General features: G+C 44.9%; 1 protein-coding gene across 8 annotated transcripts in view; it reads left to right on the top strand.

The window, feature by feature from the left end:
- Positions 1 to 16,936, top strand: part of LOC139472802 (pleckstrin homology-like domain family B member 1) — a 177,689-nt gene that overhangs the window by 90,278 nt on the left and 70,475 nt on the right. For all 8 annotated transcript variants that reach the window (XM_071255276.1, XM_071255272.1, XM_071255270.1 and 5 more), the window contains 2 exons: positions 11,393 to 13,005; positions 14,428 to 14,553. In XM_071255276.1, coding sequence (XP_071111377.1) covers positions 11,393 to 13,005; positions 14,428 to 14,553 — 1,739 coding nt within the window. The remainder of the gene's footprint in view (positions 1 to 11,392; positions 13,006 to 14,427; positions 14,554 to 16,936) is intronic.

Below are 16,936 nucleotides of genomic sequence, written 5' to 3'. Positions count from 1 at the left end.
TGTTTATTATACACATATTAACAACATATATACAGCAATTGGACAGGACAAAAACAACAGTTTGTTTATCTGTCAGTTAGTTATAAGCATGTTCATTATAAACATAGTTTACAGTAGAGATAATTTATGGATAACATATTTACAGTTAATAAATAAGTTGTTATCCATAAATTATATCTTCTTTCCTTTTTTTCCATATTGACATTAATGTCTTCAAAAATACTTTTATCCCATCTTAAAACAGTGCAGTGTGAAATATCCTGCTAACTTAACTGGCTTTGAGCACGATGCCACACCTCTGAATAATTATGTCACCAGCGCATTCCGAGGTCCGGGGCCACCCAGATAGCGGAGTGTAATAACACGCCCTTGAATTGGTAACGACACATGCTGAATGTGTGGTCATGCTCGGCCACTGGAATGTGGTGCTAACATCTTTTTGTGAGGCCTGCAGAATTCTTCAGATTCTTTCAGTGTGTACAGGTGTCTTGGGATGTCTGATGTCCTTCACTTGGTGATTTGTTTTCTCTGGGTAGCCTGTCTTTGGTCTGTGTGTTGGGGCAGATATTGTGTGGGGTCTGTGTGTTGGGGCAGATATTGTGTGGGGTCTGTGTGTTGGGGCAGATATTGTCTGGGGTCTGTGTGTTTGGGCAGATATTGTCTGGGGTCTGTGTGTTTGGGCAGATATTGTCTGGGGTCTGTGTGTTTGGGCAGATATTGTCTGGGGTCTGTGTGTTGGGGCAGATATTGTGTGGGGTCTGTGTGTTTGGGCAGATATTGTCTTGGGTCTGTGTGTTGGGGCAGATATTGTCTGGGGTCTGTGTATAGGGGCAGATATTGTCTGGGGTCTTTGTGTTGGAGCAGATATTGTCTTGGGTCTGTGTGTTTGGGCAGATATTGTCTGGGGTCTGTGTGTTTGGGCAGATATTGTCTGGTGTCTGTGTGTTTGGGCAGATATTGTGTGGGGTCTGTGTGTCTGGGCAGATATTGTCTGGGGTCTGTGTGTTTGGGCAGATATTGTCTTGGGTCTGTGTGTCTGGGCAGATATTGTCTGGTGTCTGTGTGTAGGGTCAGATATTGTCTTGGGTCTGTGCGTTTGGGCAGATATTGTCTGGGGTCTGTGTGTCTGGGCAGATATTGTCTGGGGTCTGTGTGTTGGAGCAGATATTGTCTGGTGTCTGTGTGTAGGGGCAGATATTGTCTTGGGTCTGTGTGTTGGAGCAGATATTGTCTGGGGTCTGTGTGTCTGGGCAGATATTGTCTGGGGTCTGTGTGTAGGGGCAGATATTGTCTGGGGTCTGTGTGTCTGGGCAGATATTGTCTGGGGTCTGTGTGTTTGGGCAGATATTGTCTGGTGTCTGTGTGTAGGGGCAGATATTGTCTTGGGTCTGTGCGTTTGAGCAGATATTGTCTTGGCTTAGTCTGATGTCTTTTGTAGCAGTTATTTTCTCTTGGTCTTTTCCCTGTTACCAGGCCAATTGCTGTAATGCAAGACAGGACCAATTAACCCCTTTTGTCATTTTGCTTACCACTTGAAAAGTCTACAGTAAGGAGTTGACGCTCTGTGTGTAGGGGGTTGAGGGGTACACGCTGTCTTGCCTGTAACAGGAAGTAGCGTTTACTGGGGAACTCAAGCACCTGATTGCCCAATAAATAGAGATTTTCTTAGAACTCATGTGTCAATAGTGATAACATTAGATATCGGGGGTATGAGTGAGTAGGGGGACACATTCCACTCTCTGAAGTACGGGGTGGGGGTGGGGTGGGGTGGGGTGGGGTAGGGGTGGTCTGAATAAGTCGGAATCAACAACACTTGGTGACTAACATTTTGTGTCAGTTATAACACATTTTGAGATGGTTATTAAACTGTATGGTATATGATGTAAAATATTTCATAAACTGAGACTCAAAGAGAAGTGTACACTCGCAAAGTAGTCTAGATTTGCCTGGCTATTTTAGGGTGTGTTTCCTTCAGTGTCTGTATGAGACAGTGTCCTACAGTGTCTTTCAGTACCATGAGGAGGTAGCCTGCTACCCAAAGACTTGTGGCAGGGCGTGGGGTAGCCTAGTGGTTAAAGCGTTCGCTCGTCACGCCGAAGACCCAGGTTCGATTCCCCACATGGGTACAATGTGCGAAGCTCATTTCTGGTGTCCCCCACCATGATATTGCTGGAATATTGCTAAAATCAGCATAAACCATACTCACCCACTCACTCACCCAAGACTTGTGGCAGTATCAGCTTGTGAAATGTAGCAGGGTTGTATTGTCTTGAAGAAAATTCTGTTTAACCTCCTCAGTTGAATTAGACTTAATAAAAAGCCAGAATTGGTTATTTTCCATCAACTAAATCTTTGTAGATTTACCATGAAGTTCCCGAAATTTGACTTTATTGTAGTACCATTTTCTTACAATTTGAGGGGCGGTCGGGTAGCCTAGTGGTAAAGCGTTCGCTTGTCACGCCGAAAACCCGGGTTCGATTCCCGACATGGGTACAATGTGTGAGGCCCATTTCTGGTGTCCCCCGCCGTGATATTGCTGGAATATTGCTAAAAGCGGCGTAAAACCATACTCAGTCAGTCAGTCTTTCAATTAGATGATAACCAATTCAGGAAATGTTATCAGGCTAAAGTATAAATTAAGAAGGAGATATGTGTGATCCTTGCTGCACCCCACTATAATATATTTGGTTTAAGTTTGAGCACCCTGCTGACATATTTGTTTCAGCAGGACATTGTCCTTCCAGACTGGACGCTAGTCCTGCACCATGACTGTGAAATTTATACTTTTAGGTATTCTTTTTTACTTAAAGCCTAGGCAAGTCTAGATCAAGCTAACCAAGTCTAGTTTGCATGATTACACATATGAAAACAGCAGAAGAGGAAAGGTTCTGTCAAAGAAAAAAAATAGATTATTTTAAAGACATGTTTTCATTGACTAAGTGTTAGTCTAACTGGATTGTCACGATATGGCAGAAATATTGCCGATGTGACATGAAATTTTAACTCACTCACTCACTTCACTCACTCACTCACTAGTCTAACTGGACACCAGCTTTAGGAAATAGGACTAAATAGTGTGTAAATCTGACAGTAAACGTATTAGTGCTGGAATATAACAGTGTGGGTGTAGGTTGTCAGTAGAAAGAGAGCTGTTTTTAGTTGACAGACATCCGACCCTATACAAACCTGTCGTACTGGCGACTTCCCCTAGATGGTGGTGGACTGGAGTAGCCCGGAGTGGCTTCTCTGTCATTCACTAGATCACTGTGAATTATTGGAGCGGAAAATGGCAATATACAAAACTCTTTGATCGAGATAAACGGGTGAGACTGGTGTTCCCGCTCACCAGACAGACTATAGTCATGGCCATACCATGAGACAAACATGATGTCAAGGTATTGTAGGAAGTGTAGAAGCAAATATGAATTGGAGAGAAATGATTTATTGGCATGTTGGGTTAATATTGGTGACACTAGGTTTTAAGCGTGTCTGACTCTGGATTGTTAACATCTGTGAAGTGTGTTGTTAACATCTGTGATGCTTGGTTGTTAGCATGTGTGATGCTGGGTTGTTAACATCTGTGATGCTGGGTTGTTAACATCTGTGAAGTGTGTTGTTAACATCTGTGATGCTTGGTTGTTAGCATGTGTGATGCTGGGTTGTTAACATCTGTGAAGTGTGTTGTTAACATCTGTGAAGTGTGTTGTTAACATCTGTGATGCTGGGTTGTTAACATCTGTGATGCTGGGTTGTTAGCATGTGTGATGCTGGGTTGTTAACATCTGTGATGCTGGGTTGTTAGCATGTGTGATGCTGGGTTGTTAACATCTGTGATGCTGGGTTGTTAGCATGTGTGATGCTGGGTTGTTAACATCTGTGATCCTTGGTTGTTAGCATGTGTGGTTGTTATAACAATATAGATATAAGTGGCACCAAGTTGCTTGAAGGAAAATCGTGTACTTAATGAAAAGGAAAGTGTAAAAGTACTTACATCCCCCTGAACACACTCACTCACTCACTTACCCACCCACCCACTCACTCACTCACTCACTCACTCACTCACCCACCCACCCACCCACTCACTCACACCCACCCACCAACCCACTCACTCACCCACCCACCCACCCACTCACTCACTCACCCACCCACCCACCCACTCACACCCACCCACCAACCCACTCACTCACCCACCCACCCACCCACTCACTCACTCACCCACCCACCCACCCACTCACTCACTCACTCACTCACAACCCACTCACTCAGAACCCCGTCACACCCACTCACTCACTCACTCACTCACTCACAACCCACTCACTCAGAACCCCCTCACACCCACTCACTCACTCACACCACTCAATCACACGCTTACTGAAGGATGACAGGTTAGTGGAAGGTTGTCCCACATCCAGAGCCCCGTCCTTGCCCCGAGATACTCCCAGCTGAGATAAGTGTACACACTGTTGCCACCCTCACCCCAGGGAGCTGCTGTGTGGGTAGGGGAGGGTGAAAGAGGTGGGGGCGTCCTGGGGCGTCCTGGAAGGCTGAGCTGGAAGCATTAAGCCTCAAGTTGAATGTAAACATTCTTTTGTAGAGGGAATAATAGTATCACTTGCAGTTTGACCCGAGCTGTGACTGGACTGCTGGTCAGGTCAATCTACACACACAACCTTAGACATGTCCCTCCTAGCATATGGCTACTATGGTTAAAGGATAGTTGGAGAGAGTGGAGGGATCTTGGTGACTGGCTGAGGTAAGGGTTGAACTTATGTACGCCTGGGTATTTCTCCGAAGTCTTGCTTCTGTGGGTGAGGTACCACCCAACCCTGGCTATAACTCTCAACTAAATCTGCGTTTCTGTCAGGGCAAAAGGAGGGTCTTTCTACGAAGTCTGTGTGTTTTCTGTGGGCGAAGTACCACCCAACCCTGGCTATAATGCTCAACTAAATCTGCGTTTCTGTCAGGGCAAAAGGAGGGTCTTTCTACGAAGTCTGTGTGTTTTCTGTGGGCGAAGTACCACCCAACCCTGGCTATAACTCTCAACTAAATCTGCATTTCTCTCAGGGCAAAAGGAGGGTCTTTCTACAAAGTCTGTGTGTTTTCTGTGGGCGCGGTACCACCCGACCCTGGCTATAACTCTTAACTAAATCTGCGTTTCTCTCAGGGCAAAAGGAGGGTCTTTCTACAAAGTCTGTGTGTTTTCTGTGGGCGCGGTACCACCCGACCCTGGCTATAACTCTTAACTAAATCTGCGTTTCTGTCAGGGCAAAAAGAGGGTATTTCTACAAAATCTGTGTGTTTTCTGTGGGCGCGGTATTACTATAATAAATTCTTACAGTGGGCAATGGACACTAATACTTAATGTCTGAATTAATGTTACGTATTAAGTTGACTGTCAGACTGTCAGAGCTCAGAAAGGGTGGGAACATGATTGAGTTAGTGAGTTTGGTTTAACACCGCTTTTAACAGTATTCCAGTTATATCGCGGCGTGTCAGCTTAATGTGGGAGGAAAGCCCAAAGTGATGCAGGTCTCAGGCGTTTACCACTTCGGTGAAACCCACGAGCACGGTCATGGTGCTGACAAACCTAGAAACCTAATGGGGGCGAACCGGGATTCGAACCCACAATCATAGGTTTCTGGCCCAAGGAACGCAACTCTGCACAGCGAATCGTGGCACCTTAGACGACTGGTCCACCCGTGCCACCGGTGGGAACATGGGATGCATACAAACTGTCAGAGCTCAGGAGGGGGTGGGAAAAGGGGATGATTACAGACTGTCAGAGCTCAGGAGGGGGTGGGAAAAGGGGATGAGCATAGACTGTCAGAGCTCAGGAGGGGGTGGGAAAATGGGATGAGTACAGACTGTCAGAGCTCAGGAGGGGGTGGGAAAATGGGATGAGAACAGACTGTCAGAGCTCAGGAGGGGGTGGGAAAATGGCATGAGTACAGACTGTCAGAGCTCAGGAGGGGGTGGGAAAATGGACCAGGAATATCTCAGTAGGGTACAGCAGAAATGGATTGTACCCATTTGAAGAATGAAACCCAGACACTCAGCTGGGGAAGCAAATGTTTCAACCACTAGGCTACGTCACCGACCCCTATCTTGTTATTACGGATATAATCATATGTCAGATTCCAATGTATCAGTTAATTATGATATCAATGCAGTATCGATACAAATTGATGACTACCGATTCACTCCCACAGAATGGTTTATATGTATTATGATTACCGTGGTTACGATGGACAGTGAGAAGGCAGAAGATTCATCTTTAAACATTTAATGGTTCAGCCTTACATACATAATTAATATTAGTATTAATCAATATATATATATATATCGATATACATCGCGATACTTTGACCCGTGGTAAAAATCATTTGTTGCAGTTGTGATAATTAGAACATACAGAATTCAGTCATGTTTACATGAAATCAGTATCAAAGTTAGACGCTTTGTCCTTGGGGTAAGATACTTAAAGAATTACTATTCTGCTTGAAATGTCTCTGGCCTGGGGAAATAGGCAGATACTTGGAATGCTGAGAGGACTGAGAAAGATTAACAGATATGGTTTGAAATATAACAGTGATTAGTTGCATATGTTCGGCTTGAAAGAATGCTAGCTGACCGTGTAGATTTGATGATACTTTCTGCAGACAACACAGAATCGAGGATGTGATCAAAAGCTTTAGAACAGAATAAGAAATTGTTATACAACCTCACATGACCTCAACACATTTTTGACCGTATAATATTCAAGTAGGGTTGTAACAAAATATTGTTTGACAGTCGGCGATAAAGAGTAGACTTCTTTGTGGACTAGCAGTAAATCAGAGGGAGGAAGTATGTCACCCGGCCACATACCTACCTGAGCTTTCAAGTTGCTGGCCTAGCAGGTCACGTAATGACAAAGTGGTCGCAAATTGGCATCTCGTGAGTGTTTCTGGGCAAAATGTCAGCCAACTAGTTAGCTTGGCATGTCCCCCTTGAAGATCCAGGTTAGACTTGATCTTCAGCAAGCCTGCTTGTCTATGAGGTGACTAACGAGATCGGGTGGTCAGACTTGTGGATTTGGTCCACGCATGTCATCATATCCCAATTGTGTGGATTGATGCTTATGATATCAATCCCTGGATTGTCTTGTCCAAACTTGAATATTTACAGACCGATGTCACATAGGTGGTATATTGCTAAGTGCGGCGTTAAACAACAAACAAACAAACAATATCCCCATTATAATCCTAATCACCGTCATATTGATTTTAATCATTTATGTCGTCATCATCATCATCATCATCATCATCATCATCATCCTGTCTGTATTAGTGAGTGCATCATCAAGCAACAATCAAGCAAATGTAACAGGTTCCTGTAGACTTGGTCCCGCAGGAGGGGCCCTGTCGTCTCCAACATAATGCTGTTTGTTTGTTTGTTGTTTAACACCGCACTCAGCAATATTCCAGCTATATGACGACGGTCTGTAAATAATCGAGTCTGGACCAGACAATCCAGTGATTAATATCATGAGCATCGATCCAAGCAATTGGGATCGATGACATGCATCAACCAAGTCAGTGAACCTGACCACCCAATCCTGTTAGTGGCCTTTTACGACAAGCAGAGTCACCTTTTACGGCAAGCATGGGTTGCTGGAGACCTATTCTACCCCGGAATCTTCACAGGTCCAGACACGCCATGATATATTTCTTGAATACTGTTCTAAGCGGCATTAAGCTAAACTCACTCACTAACTTCTCTTGAGTGGCATATGTCGCTTTGAACAATTAGGAAACAACAGAAATATTTGTTTAACCAGTCAGTTAATGTGTCATCTTACATTCCATGCATACGAGATAATATTCTGGTGGTTTATGTTCCAATGGCTCAGCAAGTCCGGAGCTATAAATATTTTGTCTGTCACATAAAATATATTGCTTGCTAAACTAGGTCTTTGTTTGATAAAGTCAGTGGGATTTTGTAATAAATGTCTGAAACCTGCATCACTTCAGGCTTTCTCCCACATTAAGCTGACAGGCTGTGATATAGCTGGAATACTGTTAAAAGTGACGTTAAACCCAACTCTCTCACTCACTCACTCACTCACTCACTTGGTCTCCTCAAACAAACTCCTTTGACTTGATCATTTACAAGCTGTTGTCATGTGACCGGAATATCGTTTAGTGCAGCATTAAACCATATACACACAAACTGACAAAGTTAGTTATGAATCTTGTGTTGGTTGACAGATATGTGTAGGGTAAAGCACATCCATGGGTGTTTATGATGTTTATCATCGGCATCCACGGGATAAGGGTTTTTTCTAACTTATGAAACGAAAAAAGAAACTTCAAACAATATTTATCAACATTTTTATGGGTTGAAATGGGTTCCGGCCGGCGTGTGTGCATGCATCCCGAAATCGTTTCCGGAGCCATTAAATATTTCTGTATGAAACTTTGCATGTCTATCAGACTCACGCTGAACTGGTGCCTTTTGCTATTTAGGAGTTTTAGAAATTTTAATTTTTTATGTTTCCATGGCAACAAGTTGGACTATAAGGGTGGTTTTCGTTTCCGGAGCGTAACTAAAAAAATGTTAAATTCTTTCTTACAAAACTGTGCATGTCTACCAGGCACATACTGAACTGGTACCTTTTGATATTTAGCACTTTTAGAATTTTTTATTGTTTATGTTTCCATGACAACAAGTTGGATTTAAGTTTTAATATAGGGTGGATTCACTTATGGAGTCCAACAAATAAACTGTTAAATATTTCCTTGCCAAACATTGCATGTCTATATATAAGGCACATACTGAACTGGTACAATTTATATCAAGGAGTTTTAGAAATGCTTATTTTAGAATTTCCATTGCAGATATTTTGACAATTTTTTTTAATTTGTTGTCTGTAAACAGTGTCCTTCAGAATTGATACATTTAGTTGGGAAAATCTTCAAATTGAATCTAATCCATAGGAACCTAATTGGAATAATGTGATATTTATTCAAGCAATTTTCACATAAGTGCTAACACCACCAGCCCCCATAGGAAGCATGACCAGAATTTATATACCTATGCTTATCTAGGGCCCCTTCCTTGCCAGTAGGACCTCAGGTATGGATATGTAGCCAATTCTTGTCATACTGTCCTTGTATCAATGCATTGTTAACACTCATTTGGGGCTGGTAAAGAATGGAAACTTGGCCCAAATCGTGTATATTTTCATGCTTGGCCATGATATGACCTGTCATTATTGACTCTAGTTTGGGGCTGAATAAACACACAGCAGGGCTCTGATTGAGCATTGTTATGGCATTCTAATGTTGACAGTGGTCTGGTGAGTTCCCCTTCAAATGTATTCAGGTCATGATGACTTTGAACCATTTCCTTGGGTATTATCTGTTCTCCACTAGTTCAAGGAAGGAACTTTGAACTACAGCATCATGGGTATTTTTTCAACAAAATGTCAACACACTACACAACTTCATCAAGGAAAAATGTGTCTGATTTATAAATAAGAAAACAATGTTAGAAACCAAGTTCATTTTACAATCAGAAGGTGGATTTTTATCATTTTGAAGGTGAATATATCAACAGCATATTTAATAACTGTTATCAGACTTATGTTTTCCCACAGACAATGATATGCTGCAATGTTCTTTGACGCAGCACCCAGATTGGAATTAGTCCTGTCCTTCTTGACATATTTTAATGGTTTTGTTTCCAAGTGTACATGTGCTAGGTGAGTGGGTAGTGCAGAGAGACATCACTCACAAAGTCTGGGTTCTATTCTCCACAGTTCAGGGATGGTGTGCTAGGTGAGTGGGTAGTGCTGAGAGACATCACTCACAAAGTCTGGGTTCTATTCCTCACAGTTCAGGGATGGTGTGTTTGGTGAGTGGGTAGTGCTGAGAGACATCACTCACAAAGTCTAGGTTCTATTCTCCACAGTTCAGGCATGGTGTGCTAGGTGAGTGGATCATGCTGTGAGACATCACTCACAAGGTCTGGGTTCTATTCCTCACAGTTCATGGATGGTGTGCTAGGTGAATGGGTCGTGCTGTGAGACATCACTCACAAAGTCTGGGTTCTATTTTCCACAGATGAGGGATGGTGTGCTAGGTGAATGGGTAGTGCTATGAGACACCACTCACAAAGTCTGTGTTCCATTCCCCCTACAGTTCAGGGATGATGTGCTAGGTGAGTGGGTCGTGCTATGAGACACCACTCACAAAGTCTGGGTTCTATTCCCCTCAGTTCAGGGATGATACTCTAGGTAAATGGGTAGCCATTAAACATCCCTCATCAACTCAGTTCTATTCCCAGTTTGTACTCTCCCAGCATGTTGTAACAATATTGTCGAAAATAGTCACAAAACCTGCTCACTTCTCAGCCTCTTTACCAAAGTCTCGTCGTCCAGTCCAACATGACAACCCACATCGTTAGTGTAGGCAAAGTGGGTGGGTGGTGACAGATCTGTCTCAGCCCGGGGCAGTTTACATAGCGGCCACCTTGATGGAATAGTCACCATCTCCACAGCAGCTTGCGGCCATTACAACCTCGACCTGTTGGACAGGGATAGAGAACGTTGTTTGTGTAAATACTTGAGGCGATATTTGATTGACTATGGAGTTTGTAGTGACATTTTCCAATTGCTGGCATGAAAGATACCGGTAGTTTTGTTACAACAAGAACCATGTTCCCTGATTGGGTCCAGGGTCGGACTTGCCCCCTACCATGCAGAGGTGCCTTCCTTTATGATTTCGCCATTATCCAAGCAATTTTGTGATGATAACAGAATTTTGATGGCAATGTCAACTATTACAGAATTATTTTTAAAAACCTCAGTTTGTTTTAAACTCGTTGCATTGCAAGTAAGTGTCTTGTAAATTAACATGACATCCAGTCCGGAAGTATGCTGTAGCGAGTTATTAATTAATGTTACTTTAAAAAATAACGAAATAAATAAAAGCTGGTCAGGTTCGGCGACTTGGTTGATGGCGTTTGATTATAGCCTGACTGCATGGATCGTTGTTCACTATATTAACCACTGGATTGTCTGGTCCATAGCCAGCCTGGAACATCGGGGACCGGTGGGAGATATTAAATTATTAACACAAACAGTCTACAAAACTAGGCACTCACTCACTCACTCACTCACTCACTCACTCACTCACTCACTCACTCACTCACTCACTCACTCACCCACCCACCCACTCACTCACTCACTCACTCACTCACTCACTCACTCACTCACTCACTCACTCTTTAGTATTTGTACATCAAGAGCAAGAACAAAACTGACCACAGTTTGAAAGGTAGTATTTTAGAGAGCATCGAATACTTGCCGCATGTCTCAATAATTACCTCCCTTGTTTGCATGTTTCAGATCTTGAGAACAGCAAGGAATACAAGGATATGATAGAAGAGGCCGAGTCTCGGTCCTCAAGGGGCTCGGGCGACGGTCGCCTCCCAGTCCTCAAGTCACCTACCGGGAGTTTTCGGGACAGCACAGACAATGAAGACTTCCTTCAAAAAGTGTCCAAGTTCGAGATGATCTCACGGAAATCCTCCACCTCATCTGCTAAGAGCCCCGGACCTCGCTTGTCGGATGAGTTTTCGGGAAGTGACAGCGGGTCTGGAGCCCACCCTCACGTCGGGGAAAAAATATTTACCCGTGACACTGCCACCACGCGTGTTTCCGCGAGTGTCCTTCACGGAGGAAGCTCAGAGAGAGTCGCGAGTACTTGCAGCACCAAAAGTTCTAGCTCATTGACCAGCGTGAGCACACTCAGTTGGAGCTCAGACTCTTCAGGAAGTTCAAGGTCACTACGGGCCTCATCGTCATCAGGTATCGGTCAGTCTCCACATTCTCCAGGTGTCATCACCTCTCCAATACAAAATCAAACCCATGTTTTCAGTCCTTCTGTTGAGGAAAATGGGGCAAGGGAAATACCTCCACTTGTAAATGGACGTGTTCATAAAAAGAATGATATTAACTTAAGTGGCCATCGGGATACGTTTGATGGCATAGATTTCGATATCCGTGAACTGTCTGCTAGTCAAAAGGATTTAACGATCCGCCACCAAGAACAGGTGGAGGAACGGAAAAAGGAACAGGCGTTAGAAAAGCAGGAACGTCAGCGCCTAGAGGACATTCTCAGAATGTGTGAGGAATATGAACTGCAGATTGAGAAAGAGAAACTAAGCATTGACCCTCAGTCACCCTCTAAACCAAAATCCCCAGAGACCAAAATATCAGCCCAACGGAAGCCCTTGCCGCCAGGCTTCCTGGAAGTCAGTTCCGCCGACGCCAACACGCTTGATAGGAAAGATCGTGTTGATGGGAAAAGTTCAATGACCAAAATCAAAACCAATGGATCTCTAATGTTGTCGTCCCCTAGCAACCCTCACAAAGACGGTCTCTTTAGTTTCCAGATGCGGAAATGTGAGTCCAACTCCTCCAACTCCGAGGAGGAGGTGTGTGGCAGTTCAGAAGAAACAGGCACCATCAAACGTCGACCTCAACACGAAGGGAACAAGTCTCCACTGTCACAATTGGAAGAATCACCAAAGAACCAAGCATCTTCCAATTTCCAAGTCGACGAATCGGCACTACGGCTACCGGCATCGGCTCAAGATTCCATTCAGCAAATCCTCAATTCCTCTTTCGAGTCCAACCCGGACTCACCGAGCATGGGACAGTTCACTGTGCGCATCGATGCCCAGTTTTCAGATCATATGGACGAGCATATTTACGAGAACGATGACATCGTGAACTCGGAGAAGGAGTCCCACTCCTCGACCTCCTCTAGTCGAACAGTGAAGGATATGTCCCCTGAGTCTATGAGCTCGGTCGGGGAGCCTCCGTCACAGAAGGAGGACACTCCTACCCCAGTGAACAGTGACACAGAGCAGAGTCACACGTCCAAACAGTCCAGCACCACCTCGTCCTCCAGCTTAAAGAGTTCCGTGTTCTGTGAATCCCCCATCAAGGAGGATGTGAGTATGCCGTGAGCCACTTCAGTGTAGTTGACCCTAGAGGGTTGAGGGAAAGGTGACGTAGTGGGAGGAGTCAAGTGAGAGAGGATAAGTGAGAGGGAGGAGTTAGTATGAGAGTGGGGGGTTAAAAGTGAGAGGGAGGAGTTAGTATGAGAGAGGAGGAGTTATTTTGTGAGGGGAGGAGTTAATTTGAGAGAGGAGGAGTTAAGAGTGAGAGGAGGAGTTCCTTTGTGAGGGGAGGAGGTAATTTGAGAGAGGAGGAGGTAATTTGAGAGAGGAGGAGGTAATTTGAGAGAGGAGGAGTTAGTTTTTGAGAGGAGGAGTTAGTTTGTGAGGGGAGTTAAAAGTGAGAGGAGGAGTTCCTTTGTGAGGGGAGGAGGTAATTTGAGAGAGGAGGAGGTAATTTGAGAGAGGAGGAGGTAATTTGAGAGAGGAGGAGGTAATTTGAGAGAGGAGGAGTTAGTTTGTGAGAGGAGGAGTTAGTTTGTGAGGGGAGTTAAAAGTGAGAGGAGGAGTTCCTTTGTGAGGGGAGGAGGTAATTTGAGAGAGGAGGAGGTAATTTGAGAGAGGAGGAGGTAATTTGAGAGAGGAGGAGTTAGTTTGTGAGAGGAGGAGTTAGTTTGTGAGGGGAGTTAAAAGTGAGAGGAGGAGTTAAAAGTGAGAGGGAGGAGTTAAAAGTGAGAGGGAGGAGTTAATTTGAGAGAAGAGGAGGTAATTTGAGAGAGGAGGAGTTAAAAGTGAGAGGAGGAGTTAAAAGTGAGAGGGAGGAGTTAGTTTGTGAGGGGAGAAGGTAATTTGAGAGAGGAGTAGTTAGTTTGAGAGGAGGAGTTAAAAGTGAGAGGAGGAGTTAAAAGTGAGAGGGAGGAGTTAATTTGAGAGAAGAGGAGGTAATTTGAGAGAGGAGGAGTTAAAAGTGAGAGGAGGAGTTAAAAGTGAGAGGGAGGAGTTAGTTTGTGAGGGGAGGAGTTAATTTGAGAGAAGAGGAGGTAATTTGAGAGAGGAGGAGTTAGTTTGAGAGAGGAGTTAAAAGTGAGAGGAGGAGTTAAAAGTGAGAGGGAGGAGTTAGTTTGTGAGGGGAGGAGTTAATTTGAGAGAAGAGGAGGTAATTTGAGAGAGGAGGAGTTAGTTTGAGAGAGGAGTTAAAAGTGAGAGGAGGAGTTAAAAGTGAGAGGGAGGAGTTAGTGAGGGGAGGAGGTAATTTGAGAGAAGAGGAGTTAGTTTGAGAGAGGAGTTAGTTTGAGAGAGGAGTTAAAAGTGAGAGGGAGGAGTTAAAAGTGAGAGGAGGAGTTAATTTGAGAGAGGAGGAATATTCATATTTTTCACAAAATTCCATGAAAATAAGATAAAAGTTGATATTCGTGCATGTTCTTGTTCAGCAAATTGAGCCCGTTTATTTGTTGACAATCTCTGGTGGTATTTTAGGAAGCAGAAGTTCAAGGTCAACTGGGCAAGCTGAAGAGAACCAAGACTGAGCTGCTTCAGAAGATCTCTCACCTCAAGCATCAGATTGTGGACATCGAGACCCAGGAGAACGAAGCAATCAGGGAGGTGAGTCTTGTCAGGAGTTGATGCGGAGTGGATGCGGAGTGGATGTGGAGTGGGATGCGGAGTTGGATGCGGAGTGGATACGCAGTGGGATGCGGAGTGGGATGTGGAGTGGGATGCGGAGTGGATGCAGAGTGGGATGCAGAGTGGGATGCGGAGTGGGATGGGGATTGGGATGCAGAGTGGGATGCGGAGTGGGATGCGGATTGGGATGCGGAGCGGATGCGGAGTGGGATGGGATGCGGAGTGGATGCGGAGTGGGATGGGATGCGGATTGGATGCGGAGTGGGATGCGGAGTGGGATGGGATGCGGAGTGGATGCGGAGTGGATGCGGAGTGGGATGGGATGCGGAGTGGATGCGGAGTGGGATGCGGAGCGGGATGGGATGCGGAGTGGATGCGGAGTGGGATGGGATGCGGAGTGGATGCGGAGTGGGATGGGATGCGGAGTGGATACGGAGCGGGATGGGATGCGGAGTGGATGCGGAGTGGGATGGGATGCGGAGTGGATGCGGAGTGGGATGCGGAGTGGATGTGGAATGGGATGCGGAGTGGGATGCGGAGTGGGATGCGGAGAGGATGTGGAGTGGATGCGGATTGGGATGCCAATTCACTGGCTTACTGTGGAGCTATGTCATGCTTGTCATCAGATTGACTAAGATCAGGATGGGGGCAGCGATGAATGTCAATATTCGTCTTTCTCATTCTTACCCCCTCTCTCCCCATCTCTTACTTCTCCTCTCCTCTCCTCACCTTAACAAACTTTGCATCTCCTCTCCTCATCTCACCAAACTTCTCTCCTCATCTCACCTAACTCCTCTCCTCATCTCACCTAACTTCTCTCCTCATCTCACCTATCTCACCTAACTTCTCTCCTCATCTCACTTAACTCCTCTCCTCATCTCACCTTACTTCTCTCCTCATCTCACCTATCTCACCTAACTTCTCTCCTCATCTCACCTAACTCCTCTCCTCATCTCACTTAACTTCTCTCCTCATCTCACCTATCTCACCTAACTTCTCTCCTCATCTCACTTAACTCCTCTCCTCATCTCACCTTACTTCTCTCCTCATCTCACCTATCTCACCTAACTTCTCTCCTCATCTCACCTAACTTCTCTCCTCATCTCACTTAACTCCTCTCCTCATCTCACCTTACTTCTCTCCTCATCTCACCTATCTCACCTAACTTCTCTCCTCATCTCACCTAACTTCTCTCCTCATCTCACCTATCTCACCTAACTTCTCTCCTCATCTCACCTATCTCACCTAACTTCTCTCCTCATCTCACCTATCTCACCTAACTTCTCTCCTCATCTCACCTAACTCATCTCCTCATCTCACCTAACTCCTCTCCTCATCTCACCTAACTTCTCTCCTCATCTCACCTATCTCACCTAACTTCTCTCCTCATCTCACCTAACTTCTCTCCTCATCTCACCTAACTCCTTTTCTCATCTCACCTAACTCCTCTCCTCATCTCACCTAACCTCTCTCCTCATCTCACCTAACTTCTTTTCTCATCTCACCGAACTTCTCTCCTCATCTCACCTAACTTCTCTCCTCATCTCACTTAACTCCTCTCCTCATCTCACCTAACTTCTCTCCTCATCTCACCTAACTTCTCTCCTCATCTCACCTATCTCACCTAACTTCTCTCCTCATCTCACCTATCTCACCTAACTTCTCTCCTCATCTCACCTATCTCACCTAACTTCTCTCCTCATCTCACCTATCTCACCTAACTTCTCTCCTCATCTCACCTATCTCACCTAACTCATCTCCTCATCTCACCTAACTCCTCTCCTCATCTCACCTAACTTCTCTCCTCATCTCACCTATCTCACCTAACTTCTCTCCTCATCTCACCTAACTTCTCTCCTCATCTCACCTAACTCCTTTTCTCATCTCACCTAACTCCTCTCCTCATCTCACCTAACCTCTCTCCTCATCTCACCTAACTTCTTTTCTCATCTCACCGAACTCCTCTCCTCATCTCACCTAACTCCTCTCCTCATCTCACCTAACTCCTCTCCTCATCTCACCAAACTTCTCTCCTCATCTCACCAAACTTCTCTCCTCATCTCACCTAACTCCTCTCCTCATCTCACCTAACTCCTCTCCTCATCTCACCAAACTTCTCTCCTCATCTCACCTAACTTCTCTCCTCATCTCACCAAACTTCTCTCCTCATCTCACCTAACTCCTCTCCTCATCTCATCTAACTTCTCTCCTCATCTCACCTATCTCACCTAACTTCTCTCCTCATCTCACCTAACTCCTTTTCTCATCTCACCTAACTCCTCTCCTCATCTCACTTAACTTCTCTCCTCATCTCACCTAACTTCTTTTCTCATCTCACCTAACTCCTCTCCTCATCTCACCT

Source organism: Haliotis cracherodii, unplaced genomic scaffold (genome assembly GCF_022045235.1).
Source record: "Haliotis cracherodii isolate W230 unplaced genomic scaffold, xgHalCrac1.p SCAF_25, whole genome shotgun sequence".
In the NCBI taxonomy this organism is placed as follows: Eukaryota; Metazoa; Mollusca; class Gastropoda; order Lepetellida; family Haliotidae; genus Haliotis; species Haliotis cracherodii.
This window is presented reverse-complemented; position numbering and strand designations above follow the sequence as displayed.